At 36.4% G+C, this 14,973-nt stretch overlaps 1 protein-coding gene across 4 annotated transcripts in view; it reads left to right on the top strand.

Annotated features, from left to right (window-relative positions):
• LOC140748600 (serine protease 33) overlaps positions 1-14,973 on the top strand; it is a 51,184-nt gene that overhangs the window by 30,486 nt on the left and 5,725 nt on the right. For all 4 annotated transcript variants that reach the window (XM_073081437.1, XM_073081436.1, XM_073081439.1 and 1 more), the window contains one exon: positions 13,764-13,875. In XM_073081437.1, coding sequence (XP_072937538.1) covers positions 13,764-13,875 — 112 coding nt within the window. The remainder of the gene's footprint in view (positions 1-13,763; positions 13,876-14,973) is intronic.

Raw genomic sequence — 14,973 nt, 5'->3', positions numbered from 1 at the left:
TTTTTGACCAAGTTCCAGTCGGACTCGCCGGTTTTGGGGTCATAACTCCTATGACTCCACCCCCTGGGACCGCGCCTGAGGCATGAGCGGTAGCGAGCGTAGAGAAAGGGGATTTCATTACCATATATTACGTATTGCGAAGGTAGAGGTTATACGGTACAAGCCATAAGCGGTAGCGAAGAGAATTGTTCTCAGGAGTAGAATTTTGAAAAGTAATTGATTTTGACCAACTTCATCATCATCATCATCAACAACCCATTACTGTCCCACTGCTGGGCACGGGTCTCCTCTCATAATGAGAAGGATTAGGACATAGTCCACCACGCTGGACAAGTGCGTATTGGTAGACTTCACATACCTTTGAGATTTTTTTTTTATAAATCTCTCAGGTATACAGGTTTCCTCACGATGTTTTCCTTCACTGTTTAACAAGTGACATTTTGACCAACTTATAATAAGTTATTACATTACTTGTTCTATTTGTAGCTAAATAGCCTTTGGAAAGCTGGAAAAAAATAGCTTTTACCCGCGGCTTTGCTCGCACTCAAAGTAGTCTATCTATCCCTCGGAAACTGTACTTTTTTTGCATATAAGATACCCTACGAGTATATCCTTTGAAGAACTCCTGACAACATTTGTAGACATTTCATAACCATAGGTTACAGTTAACCAACGAATTAAGTAGACTCAACGAAGAAACAAACAAAGTCACATTCGAATCCTTACTAATATTATAAATCCGAAAGTAACTCTGTCTGTCTGTCTGGTTGTCTCTTGTTCACGCCTAAACCACTGAACCGATTTTAATTAAATTTTGTACAAAGATAGTCTGAGACCCGAGAAAGGACATAGGATAGATTTTATCCCGGAAATCCCACGGGAACTGGGAATGGCGATCTAAGATCGATTAATCTGAGATTCGATCTTTTGGACCTAAAAAATCGATTATTTTCATATCATGACATATAATCATATGTCATTCTATTCTTTTAAACGCGGGTGACGCCGCGGGCAAAAACTAGTTTATAATATTAGTTACTATATACGAGTAGCAGAGTTAACTTATAATCTCCCATAACTTGAACAACTATCCATCCGACCGTTGACATCTTCCGGTCGCAGGCTTTAGCGCAATTAAACTCCAATCAGGTTATGTCAGCTTTTCTCACGTGGCCTTGTGACATTCCTGTAGGTATAACGTTTGTATGTATGTATATCTTATATATACAATTCTCGTGTCACAATGTTAGTTACCGTTCCCCTCCGAAACGGCTTTACCGATTACCAAATTTTATACGCATATTCAGTAGGTCTGAGAATAGGCTACTATCTATTTTTTATACCCCTAAGTGATAAGGGTTGTCCCTTAACATTTTTTTGTTTATATGGCAACACAACGTTTGCCGGGTCAGCTAGTAATACTATAATTAAATAATTTGAATATATTTCTACCATATGTATATACTAGTTTTTGCCCGCGGCTTCGCCCGCGTTTAAAAGAAAATAATATTCATACTAACATACATAAAACTGAAAATCCGTACCTTCATTGGAATGACAGTGGCGCCATCTGGCGAAAATTGGCCGTACCAACTCTGAAACCTTCGTGGGCTCATGGACAACAACTTTGCTAAAGATCATCACTTGATCAAATGCATAGTTTACGATTCAATCCTTACTAATATCGATTAAAATAATCAACTTTTTGGTCCAAAGGATCGATTCTCCGATTAATCGATCTTAGATCGCCATCCCTAGTTCCCGTGGGATTTCCGGGATAAAAACTATCCTATGTCCTTTCTCGGGTTTTACACTATCTTTGTACCAAATTTCATTGAAATCGGTTCAGTGGTTTAGGCGTGAAGAAAAGACAACCAGACAGACAGACAGAGTTACTTTCGGATTTATAATATTAGTAAGGATTGTATTTATAGCTACATCTTATGACTTGCACCACACACTATCCACGGAATCATTCGAGCATTGACATCTCAGTAGTTCCGGCCGCTTGCTCGCACTTAACTCTAATGATCTATTCAGTTTCCGACTGTACTAACTTATACTTAACTTTTAACATTAAGTTAATTATGGGGTAAACTTTATTATATAAAATAATGGCCTTTTATATTATTGTATTTTATCAATTTTATAGTGGTATGAATTTTAGTCTTGCGTTTTTTATAATATAGGAGTAGCAGACGAGCATGCAGTCCACCTGATGGTAAGCGGCCACTGCCGCCCATGGACATCTGTAATCAAGCTCAGATGCCACTTACCATCAGTACACTTAGTATAAGTTTTTACGATAAAAAATTTGCCCATACCTTTCCAGTCAGCGCCGCTGCGCACTGTATCAAAACTGATCGGAAATACGTAAACAAATACAAAAACAGTCATTTTTTTTTAAACGTAAAAACTTATACTAAGGGTACCTACAGCTAGTTAATTTTGAGACCTATATCGGTAACTTTCATTCAGATTCTGTTTTTCCTTACCACACTACGTAAACAATAGTATAACAAGCAAACGATAAAAATCAGTGTTATTTCAATGTTGTCTCAAGCAATCAGAAACAATGCTGTAAGTTCAGAAGCACCAAATTTCAATAATGGTTCCGTAGGCGGCGCATATGTAGGGAAAGTTTTTGGGAGTGTCGTACTCTTAGCGTGTAACTACGGAGTGTGTAACGTATTATTTTTTTACTTGCGTATAGCGTACTATACGCAAGTAAAATGTGATTAAAATAATAGAGAGCAGTTAAAATTAAATTAAATATAATTAAATTAATTCATAAAGTAGTAATCTTAATTAGTACTGATAGTAAAATTGATAGTAATAGTAATTGATAATAATAATTGTAGTCAGGGGTGTGAAAAGCGGCTAATCAAGCGGCTAATCTAATGTCGAATTCCAGTCATCTGATTTCTTTAAGTTATGTGCGTTATCAAAATTATGTAAAGATTTTGAATTTTGTCAAAGTGCTAACCCCTCTAAGTCTGAAACTCGTGCCCAGCGGAGGGACAATGTCTTGAAGAAAGCGACATCTTTGATCGCCTATCGCTTCTCTTTGACGGTTGTACAGGTATCAACAAACCATACTTATTTGTAAATTTTGTAACAAAGCCGAAACTTTCGATATTTCCGTGTATGGAAAAGTGAAACAATATATTTGAACTGCGTAAGTTACAAATGGTCTACATTTAAATGTGGTCTTTACCAAATTTGTTTTTATAGATATACAAAATTTGCAATTAAAAAATTAGAATAGAAACTTAATATATATTTCATAAGCTACAAAAGTAGACATATATTTAATATAACTATATTTATTTATTATTTAGTCATAATTTTTATTAGATAAGCATGAAGTCTACCTGATGGTAAGTGGCTACTGCCACCCATGGACATCTGTAATAGACCACAGATGCAACCCCTAAGGTCTGAGTTGGAATGCCCCAGAAAAGTATGTCTCCCTTACCACACCCTACAAAATCAGAACTCAGCGCTTAACACTGCTGTTATTAGGCAGAAATAGGTAAGGCGGTGGTGCCGCCGGAGTACAAGAACAAACGGAGTACAACCTTCAAATTCTGTTGAAACTAAAAGATACGAGTTTTATCCGCGCCCGATGTCGGTTCTGCTTGGCCTTATCGCCAAGAAATAGATTTGCTAATGGTGCCATTAGTGTCGAGTAACAAAGAGTTCTATCACTTTCAAATCCTAATACATAAACATTGTTCGCGCCCTACGTCGCTTTTGCGTGGCGCCTTATCACCAAGTATTTCCACTATTATGTCATTTCTGAGAAAGTCACATCTGTGTGATCGGTCTAGTTAGCGTAACACACTGTGTTACGACATTTGCTGGTCGTTACGGTGTTAGGTGTGATAACTGGAATCTTATGGATAGTAGGAGAAAAATCAAATCAAACCTCCTTATTTGTGAATACAGGTATTAAAAACACAGGTATTAAAAAGTTACATATATACAGACCATTAAAGAATAAAATCTTAATTTCAGACTTCTAATACTTAAGAAATTAAATTTAATATTATTTGGCCTAAATTAAAATTATCCATTAAAGGCTAATAGATAAAGTAAAAAGAGTCAAGTGTGAGTCGCACTTACGCATGGAGTTCTGTACCAACATAAAATATTTTCACCGCAAACCTGCTAAAATATTTTTATTTTATTTTATTCTATTTTACACAAATAACTACTACAAATACAAATAACTTCAGTAAGCGTGCTTATACTCGTAAATATATAATGAGTTACTTTAATTAAATTTCATTATTTTTAATGACGTGCGCTAGTGCTTCCTTTTTAAATTTATTTATATTTTTATACTTTTTTATACACTTGAAACACATTACCTTCCGCAGCCGGTTAAAAAATCCCCTTTGGTGTATAGACCGTACCGAAGAACGAGACATACATACTACATACATACAAACGCTCGAAAACATTACTCTCCACATTTGACCAAAAACTTCAAGGATTCGTTATTTCTGTGCGGAACCCTAAAAATCAACATAGCGTAACATTCCGGAAAATATCTATAATATGCGGTATATGTTAAAGTAGGCGACACTTTCTCTCTGACATAATATTACTTAAAAGTAAATCTCTCTGACATAATGTTACTTAAAAGTAAATAAACATTCGCAAAAAAACTCGTTTTATGTTGAATAATTTAGAAGAAATGTGTCAGATTGCGGCTTGCATTTTTATGTAAGATTTAAGTAACTATGCAGTTCTATAAGAATTAAGTAGTTAATCCACATGCTAGTGGACATGATGGTCAATTGCCCATGGGCACCTGTAACTAACTCCATATAGAATAGATTCTACCTGAAGTCCATCACAAATGTGTTGCTACTCAGCAGCACCAAGATTTTTTTATAATATAGGAGTAGCACAGGAGCATGCAGTCCACCTGATGGTAAGTAGCTACTGCCGCCCATGGACATCTGTAATCGTAAATATTCCTCCTCATGTCGGCGATAGATGCGCCGCTACCGCTGAGGACTAAGCTGGAACGCCTCGGAAAAGTATGTCTCCCTTACCACACCCTTTCTACCTAATGACAGCAGTGCTTAACACTGCTGTTATTAGGTAGAAATAGGTGTGGCGGTGGTGCCGCCGGAGTCAGACCACCAAGGGTCCTACTACCTTCTATAATATTCCTTCTATGACTATAGGCTGGCAAGACTGGCAAAATGCCACTGGCCCCGGCTTGACGGGGCCCCCGTCCCAAGAGCCAAAATCTGCCAAGAGCCACCGGGATAAAAACAATCACTACTACTTGTTCGTGGGCGAAAAAAAGACATTTGTAAAACAATGTGACAAGTTTTCTAAGGGCCCCATTCTATGAATTTGCCCAAGTCTCATGCTATAATGACACCACTGACCACTGCGCATAAAAAGTTGCTTACAAACTTCCAGGGCTGCACTTACCATCCAAAAACATGTTCATTTCCGACAAAAAGACAGTCCTAATCTAGGCCGCACAAAACATTAGATCACAGAACTATGCTACGACAAAGTAGGTGAGATTTAACCAACTTTCACAATGATATAATACTTACCCAATACATAAATATACTCAACACGTACACAAACATTGCCGTCCGTATGTCACGCGGTGAATATATAATAGTTATTTACATCAAATTGAGTTTAAGACCCAATTAAAGCGTACGTTAATTGGTAGAAATCTTGTTTTGCAATACAGTTAAGTGGAGTCGCTTAATACGTCTTTAGTATAGAAATAAGTCCGTGCGATTAAAGTCTTTTTATGTTAACAAAGACTTATAATCTAAATTCAAGCTTATCTCAAAAAGGACAGTAATCTAAATTGAGGCTTATAATCTGAAAATGTCTTATAATTGTAGTTTAGGATTTGAATGTAAATAAAGACCTAAAATAAGGCTCATAATCTAAATAAAGGATCGTAATGTAAATAAATACTTGTAATATAAATTATAGTTCTTAATTTAAATAAAGTCCAAATGTAAATTAAGATTTCAAAATTAAACAAATGATTTTAATGTAAACTAAGAGTACTGATTAAAAAAAGCTCCGAATATAAATTAAAGCTCCTAGTTTAAGTAGCAGACTCTAATCTAAATAAATTCCCTAAAATGGCCTGACATCAACATTAAGGCTGTAAATCTAAATTAAGACTCATAATATAAATAGAGTCCAAGAATATAAATACAAGCTCGAAGTGAAAATTAAGCCTCCTAATTTAAATGTAGGCGTATGATCTAAAAAGCTCTGGCCGAAAAACGAAGCAATGAAATTTGCACTCATTAAACATCTGTCATCGAGCAAAAATCTTCAAAAAACTCAGCCGAGAATCGAACCAGTGACCCATTCGACCCAAGGTCGGAAACTCAAGGACACAAAAACCGTGTCTGGAATATAAAGTATAACCTAGATAGCTGTCATTGTAATGCATAGTGCTGTGTTCCTAGTGATGTAACGAATGTGTAATCGAATTAATCGATTATGCAGTCGATTATATGCTTGTTTTTATTGATGTTGGATTAAAGACTATTTATTTAATTAGCTTTTGCCCACGGCTTCGCTCGCATTTACAGAAGTCGAAGACAATATCGTTTTTATCTATCCTTAGGGAATAGTTCTTTCTTTTTAGAAAAAAATATTCTATGTAATTTTTAGACCCTTGACAACGTGTGTACAAAATTTCAAGACATTGGTAGTTAAGGGTTGAAAACGTAACAAACATTTGTTTGTTTTACCACACCCTTCAAGAACACAGCAGCGCTTAACACTGCTGTTATAACGCAGAAATGCGGCGTTGGTGACGCCGGAGTCGAACCTCAGAGGGTTCTACCACCCTCGAACATTATATTAGTGGTTGTTTTTTTATATAATATAAGAGTAGCAGACGAGCATGCAGTCCACCTGATGGTAAGTGGCTACTGTCGCCCATGTACATCTGTAATCAACCCCAGATGGGATTAGATATTCCTACATGAGGTCGGCCACACATGCGCCGCTACCCCTGAGGACTAAGCTGGAACGCCTCGGAAAAGTCTGTCTCCCTTACCACACCCTTCAAACCGGAACACAGCAGCGCCTAACACTGCTTTTATTAGGTAGAAATAGGTGTGACGGTGGTGCCGCCGGATTCGAACCACAAAGGGTTCTACCACCTTCAAAAAATATATATAAATAAATTATGAAATAAAATATCATAATCATAATCTTTATTGCATCATGCAGTTATCACATACATATAAAGGTGTTACAAACTTTGATACAGTGGCATGAAACCCTGTAAGGGTGAAGCAATTTAAATTAATTATAAGTAAACATACTAAGCTAATGTAACAATAATTTAAAATTTTCAATTTATTGCAAAAGTTGATGATTGTGGAAAAATATATCGTATTTTTAAACCCCGTCTGAGCGTTTTAACACTTACAAATGATAGAAAAATGTTTCAGCTAGGAGCATAAGTGTGCACAACAATACAAAATCCTCCAAAAACATTTTCTCTTAGTGAAAGCGTGTCTGATCTTACGAAACGAATCCGACAGAAACATGTATTGTAAGGAAATGTCAAACGGATTTAATGGCTGCCAATTATAGTGGATAGGTCAGTGGTTCTTGTCGATTTGAAGATGCCATACGCATACCCACCATCATATCATCATACCATTACTACCCACCGGCTGGGCACAGGTCTCCTCTCAGAATGAAAAGGATTAGGCCATAGTCCACCGCGCTGGCCAAGTGCATTGGTAGACTTCACATACCTTTGAAAACAGTTTTTTTAAGATTTCTCAAGTATACACGTTTCCTCACGACGTTTTCCTTTGCCTTTAGTTAGTTACAAATAATTTCTAATACGCACATAATTTTGAAAAATCATACATGAGTGCCCGGGATTTGGACCTCGGATTTGATCGAGAGGCAGAGTTTCTTAACCACTCGGCTATCACTGCTTATACCCACCATAAGATAACAATATTAAACATTACTGGGTTTTGGTTTGAAGGCTTCCGCCGTATCAGACGTATCGATGATACGGGACACCTGGACTACAGAGGCCCGTTGTGTTCGCAAAAGTTCGCAAAATTTTATACCCAACTAGCTGACCCGGCAAACTTTGTACCGCCTCAAAATAAATTTATCAAATATATTTCATATAAAATATAGCCTATGTTACTCATGGATAATGTAGCTTTCGAATGGTGAAAGAATTTTTAAAATCGGTCCAGTAATTTTTGAACCTATTCATTACAATCAAACAAATAAACAAAGTTTTCCTCTGTATAATATAAGTTTAGATTTAACAATTCTAAGGCCGTACTTGCCAGGCAAACTATGTCATAAAAATTATCCAACGTGCCTAAAGAAGGCTTCACTTCAAAAATAAGTTAATATTTTTTTTTATATTGTAGGAGTAGCAGACGAGCTTGCAGTCCACCTGATGGTAAGTGGCTACTGCCGTAATACGCATGGACATCTGTAATCAACCCCAGATAGGATTAGATATTCTCACCTGACGTTGACATCAGCTGCGCCGCTACCCCTGAGGACTAAACTTAGTCAAGTTCCAGCTGGAACGCCTCGGAAAAGTAAGTCTCCTATTACCACACTTTTCGAACCAACACAGCAGCGGTCAATACTGCTGTTATTACAGAAATAGGTGTGGCGGTGGTGCCGCCGGAGTGAAACCACAAAGGGTTCTACCACCTTCAAAAGGATTGTACTTGTGCAAATCACCTTCTACCTTTTTGATTGAGAAGAATTAAGCCACCCTTGAGCAATCTAGACCAAAATTCAAGATGTTGCTAATCTACTCATTGACTAATACTGTAGCAATGAAGACGCAACTCCATAGCATTGTTACTGATGGTCAGTCACCGTAAAATGATAACATAATGACGCTTGTGCAAGAATGAAGACATGGTATGAGTAAAGCGACCATACGTCCCGTTTTGAACAGCACATTCCCTTTTTTCGATGCTTCGTCCTGTGGTCCCCGAATTTTTTTTTTATAATATAAGAGTAGCAGACGAGCATGCAGTCCACCTGATGGTAAGTGGCTACTGCCGCCCATGGACATCTGTAATCAACCCCAGATAGGATTAGATATTCCTACCTGAGGTCGGCCACAGATGCGCCGCTACCCCTGAGGACTAAGCTGGAACGCCTCGGAAAAGTTTGTCTCCCTTACCACACCCTTCAAACCGAAACACAGCAGCGCCTAACACTGCTGTTATTAGGTAGAAATAGATGTGGCGGTGGTGCCGCCTGAGTCGAACTACAAAGGGTTCTACCACCTTCACCTTGGAAAATTAACCTCGGGACACAAAATTGACCCGTTCTCGCAAATGACAATAATGATAACTAAATAATAAAATCCATAAATTTAAAATAAGAATGTTTTAAAAGCACGTGGGGTGGGGTGCTCCATTTATCAATTTTCGAAAAGCGCTCCTCACTTTTTCCACAATTATACTACTTTACTTACTACTTACTGTTCCTTTATTGCTTCCTAGATTGATTATTATTTTCTACTTATTAGTTGATTTTATCATAAAAGCGTGTTTTTTAGTCTTTTTTAACTATATATTTTCAAGTAAAAAGTAATTGACATAAAAATATCGATGTCCCGTTTTGACTGAAATAATAAATGGTCACTTTAGATATGAGCACCTGTACATTTTTATTTGCGACTAGTAGTTCCCGCGGCTTCGCCTGCTTTTAAAAGAAAATTGACATACATATAACTGAATTTGTATCTTCATGGGAATGACAGTGGCGCCATCTATCGAAAATTGGTCGTACCACCCAGGGAGGCATACTTTTCCGAGGTGTTCCAGTTTAGTCCTCAAGGGTAGCGGTGCATCTGTGGCCGACCTCAGGTAGGCATATCTAATACTATCTGGGGTTGATTACAGATGTCTATGGGCGGCAGTAGCCACTTACCATCAGATACTGCATACTCATCTGCCACTCCTACGAGTATATTTAAAAAACCAAGGGGTTTTACCACTTTTTAGCGAAGAAAATTATAAAGGAATTGCTTAATAAACAAGTTTTATTTGTAAGAAAGATGACACTATTGTTTCAACTTGAACTTTCTCGCTTGCGGTTTAGCGGTTTGTAATCTTGTAGTTAAGTTAGATTGTCTCAATGGATGGTTTGAACGATAATATATAATACTTGATACGAAATTTCCGGCATTGTATTCATCATTTAGACTTTTTTTGGATATGTAGTCTTGTAGCTGAGAAATAAATCTATTTCTAACACAGAAATAAGTCTATTTCTAACCTCCCGCAATTCAAAATATGATTGCAACACTCTTGTCTTGAATATTGCTATCTTTTTAAGTACATGTACAAATTTGGATAATAAACAAACCGAAGTCCGTACCTCACAGAACTACATTTTTATAAGAGGAAAGAGACCGAAAATTAGTCTTTAAAAGCTTTCGAATCTATACTGTAATCCAAAAAAAGGACAAACGGTTAAAAATACCTTTCTTATTTATTTCCAACATCCGTACTTAATTAATTAATCCGTAATTATTGAAGGTGGTAGAACCCTTTGTGGTTCGACTCCGGCGGCACCACCGCCACACCTATTTCTACCTAATAACAGCAGTGTTAGGCGCTGCTGTGTTCCGGTTTGAATGGTGAGGTACGGGAGACATACTTTTCCGAGGCGTTCCAGCTTAGTCCTCAGGGGTATCGGCGTATCTGTGGCCGACCTCAGGTAGGAATATCTAATCCTATTTGGGGTTGATTACGGATGTCCACGGGCGGCAGTATCCACTTACCATCAGGTGGACTGCATGCTCGTCTGCTACTCCTATATTATAAAAAAAAAATCTATCCAATTTATTTTTTGGCTATAAGAAAGTCAAGTTCGATCCTTGGTAAGCTAGACCTTAAATTAATTAATTATTAATAACTGGACTTGAACTAAACTGGCTAAAATTAAAACTAACTATATATATACCGCGGCCTTCAAACCATTGAGTAGTTTTTTGCTTTATTACGTCATTCGTTTCCAAATGTGTCAATACTTAATCTCTCAGTGCATCATAATAATAGGTTAATTAATTTATAAAAAAACAATTTAAAACTTTTTGTAAGAAAACTTTCTCCAGAAAAGTAGGGGTATTATGTATATGCCCCTATGCCTTGAAGCCCACGATTACAAAAGATCTTTCTTTGCCAATCCCTTATCGAATATCAGTGAGAGTTTTAAGTAAGTGGGTTAAAGGTATTAATACCGACACAGTTTTATAGATCCAGTTTAAAGTAAAATGCACTTCTTTCAAATACCTGATTATTACATAACGATTATATAATACACAGTCCAGTTCAGTTTACTGTGATCACTGGTTCGTATTACCCGTGTAGATAAACGTATTAAACGAATAATTATAATATTAAACGAGTTCGTGTAATTATAGTACTAATTGTTGTTGAGTGAATTATTTTTGGTGCGAATTATGATAACTGCGTAATAGGAACTACGCGTGGATGAATAAACATATTAAACGAATAATTATAATATTAAACGTGTTCTAGTAATTATAGTATTAATTGTGGTTGAGTGAATTATTTTCGGTGTGAATTAATGTTAATTCTTTTATGTAATGTGTTATTTGATATTCGTAGGAAGTAACATGTGAATGTTTTTTATGAGACGCAAACAATTTTATAATAAATTATAAATTACTAATAATAAAATTTCGTATCAATAGACAAATAAGTTTCGTTATATTGTTAGTTTCATAGTTTTTGATACTTATGAGTTATGACGACCAACAAAGAAAAGTTATGCTAATTTCAATTTATTTAATAATTATGTAGATTTGATAGCTAGTAAAATTAAATACTTTTTAGTCAACAACGTGAAAAGTTTTTAAGTTTGCTTTTTTCGTTTTTAGGTAAGAAATGGACTTGAACTTATATCAAAAAAACATAAAATTCCTTTTATTGAATTAATATCTCTATACATTTAAAAATATTCTGAAAACCAATGATTTTTTTATTTAAAAATAAAGACGTCAATAAAAAGCTGTCCTTTTTGCTTCGCCGAATTCGGGTGGAAAATACTATGAATAGATTGGAGGCACTCCTAAATTTGTGAAAATATATAAAAATGGCGTTATAAAACTAGAAAATGAAGTACTGTGTAATGTTGTGTACTTTCGTCGTAATTGTGGTGAGGAAATGTGAAACCGTAGAGCTGTTCAAACTCTGGCGCGTGCCAAAGTTACTTCCTAAGGTGAACATGGAGAAATATGTTTTTGAAGGTAAATACAATAACAAATCAGTGTACTATTTTACTGTCCTTCAATTTATATTTTTAACAATTACTAAGTATATCATTTAAAATATATATAACTCAAAGGTGACTGACTGACATAGTGATCTATCAACGCACAGCCCAAACCACTGGACGGATCGGGCTGAAATTTGGCATGCAGGTAGATGTTATCTTACATCTTACAGGTAGATGTTACGTAGGCATCTGCTAAGAAGGGATTTTGATCAATTCTACCCCAAGGGAATAAAATAGGGGATGAAAATATTCCTTCGTAACGCGAGCGAAGCCGCGGGCAAAAGCTCGTTTATTTATGAAAGTGTTTTTGACCGAATAGATACTTACTTACTTAGATACTTTTTACTTACCGATAAACAAAAAAGCAGTGATAGCCTAGTGGTTAAGAAACTCGGCCTCTTGATCTAGGAGTCCGAGGTTCAAATCCCAGGCCTCTGATTTTCCAAAGTGATGTGCGTATTAGAAATTAAATATCACTTGCTTAAACGGTGAAGAAAAACGTCGTGCGGGAACCTGCATAACTGAGAAATCTTAAAAAAGTTATGTATAAGTTATGTGAAGTCTACCAATACGCACTTGTCCAGCGCGGTGGACTATGGCCTAATCCTTCTCATTCTGAAAGGAGACCCGTACCCAGCAGTGGAACAACAATGGGTTGATGATTGCAAGATTTATTTATGGGGGCGATGTTAACCGAATAAATGTAATACTTACCAATAAAACACATTAAAATATTTTTTATAAACGTTTAAATTTAATAATAGACCAAATGCAAGTCGAACTTCCACGACAAGGGTTCCGTGCCACAATTTTTTTTTTTTTTAGTATTTGTTATCATAGAAGAACACCCATAGAAATACCTACAATGTCAAAATTTAAAGCCTCTTACGGTTAAAAAAACTAATAAAGCGGCTTTTTTATCGTGACCTCCATTTATTTTTAAGTTTTTATTTTTAGTATTAGTTGGTCTAGTAGCCAACGTTATACACAGCCTGTAAAAAATTCAAGTGTCTGTCTTTTACGATTCAAAAGATAGCCATGTGAAAGACGGACCTACAGCGCAGGCTTTGTAATAGGAACCCTATTAGTCAGCATCCCGTTTTTTTTTTGTTTTTAATTTTTTATTTTTGGTTTTTTTTTTTTTTTTTTTGACGAGGGGGAAACCTTCAAAAGGTACCCGAGGCCATGGGAGTGACGCTGGGTTATGTGGGATTTTTACCGCACTAAAACCCCCCCGGTGGCCTCCCGTACCCTTTCGCCCCTTACCCTTTGTTTGTCGTTTTTACCCCTTGCAATATTCTTTGGTGTTAATATTATTTTTTTGGAAGCTTTGCTGATTTTAGTTATATCTACGTGAATGTGTGTATTAAATATTCTGTTTCCCAAATAAAAATAAAATTTCCTTGTTCCAGGTTGTGGCATAGCCGTGGGCAAACAGACCGCCCAGCGGAGGATCGTGGGTGGCGACGACGCAGGCTTCGGGACCTTCCCCTGGCAAGCCTACATCCGGATTGGCTCCTCCAGGTGACATTGTATTAGAAACAAACTTCCTCGTATTAGAAACGGTTGTTTCTGCGTTAGAAACAGACTTGTATGCGTATTAAGAACAGAGTTAAGTTTATATGAGAAACAGTCTAACCCGCGTAGCGGAGCGATCACCGGTTTGAAGCGCAGAGGGTCCCGGGTTCGATCCCCGGCTACACAGATATCTGAATGATGAATTTAGGTTTCTGTTTCTGGGTCTGGGTGTTTGTGTAATTGTCTCTGTATGTGTCCGTAGCACCCACGATACAGGGAATCCTTGTGTGGGGCTGTGAATGTAGCCTTTTAAGTCTTAACTCCGTGTTAGAAATTAACTTAATTCGGTGTTAGAAACAGACTTACCTTTGGAATTAAACAAGTTGTTTTGTTTTAAAATGGTATTTACTGCCAGTAGTGGACTTCTAAAGTCTGATAGATAGATACCCAATTGCCCATACTGTACTGTACCCTTACCAGGAGTTTTTACGTTTCGACAAATATGACTGTTTTGGTATTTGTTTACGTATTGGCCCATACAATTTCCAATCAGCGCCCCTAGCGGATTGTGTCAGAACTAGGAAATGGTATGGGCCAATACGTAAACAAATACCAAAACAGTCATATTTGTCGAAACGCAAAATCTCCTAGTAAGGGTATTGTACTGTTTTATGCCAAAACTTTAATATGAAAAACAAATAATAATTATTACAGTAACGTCACTCAATCACTATAATTATTAACACGTAAGTAACTGAGAATTAACCTACCCTTAAGTACTAAAACATATATACTTTGATATGTATAACTTTTTTCGTATCCGTACATGATAAAATTGCAAAATTTTATCGTAATCGGTCCAGCAATATTTGAACAGAACTTTCGTCTCAATTTCAATAAAACACATTGTAAATTTTAGATCACGTCTTTGTAAAAAAATCTGAATACTGTAAAAATATTAACCTGCAATACATATATCACATTTAAATATGTATTTACATCAGATGATATACTGTTTTGTCAACGATAATATTAACTATTTTTGTGTGTGCTTGTGAATAACAATTAATAAAATGTAGATTATATTACAATGTAAAAACTGTT

Source organism: Epargyreus clarus, unplaced genomic scaffold (genome assembly GCF_041222505.1).
Source record: "Epargyreus clarus isolate Ecla_fem2 unplaced genomic scaffold, WU_Ecla_fem_2.2 ptg000016l, whole genome shotgun sequence".
NCBI classification, from domain to species: domain Eukaryota; kingdom Metazoa; phylum Arthropoda; class Insecta; order Lepidoptera; family Hesperiidae; genus Epargyreus; species Epargyreus clarus.
This window is presented reverse-complemented; position numbering and strand designations above follow the sequence as displayed.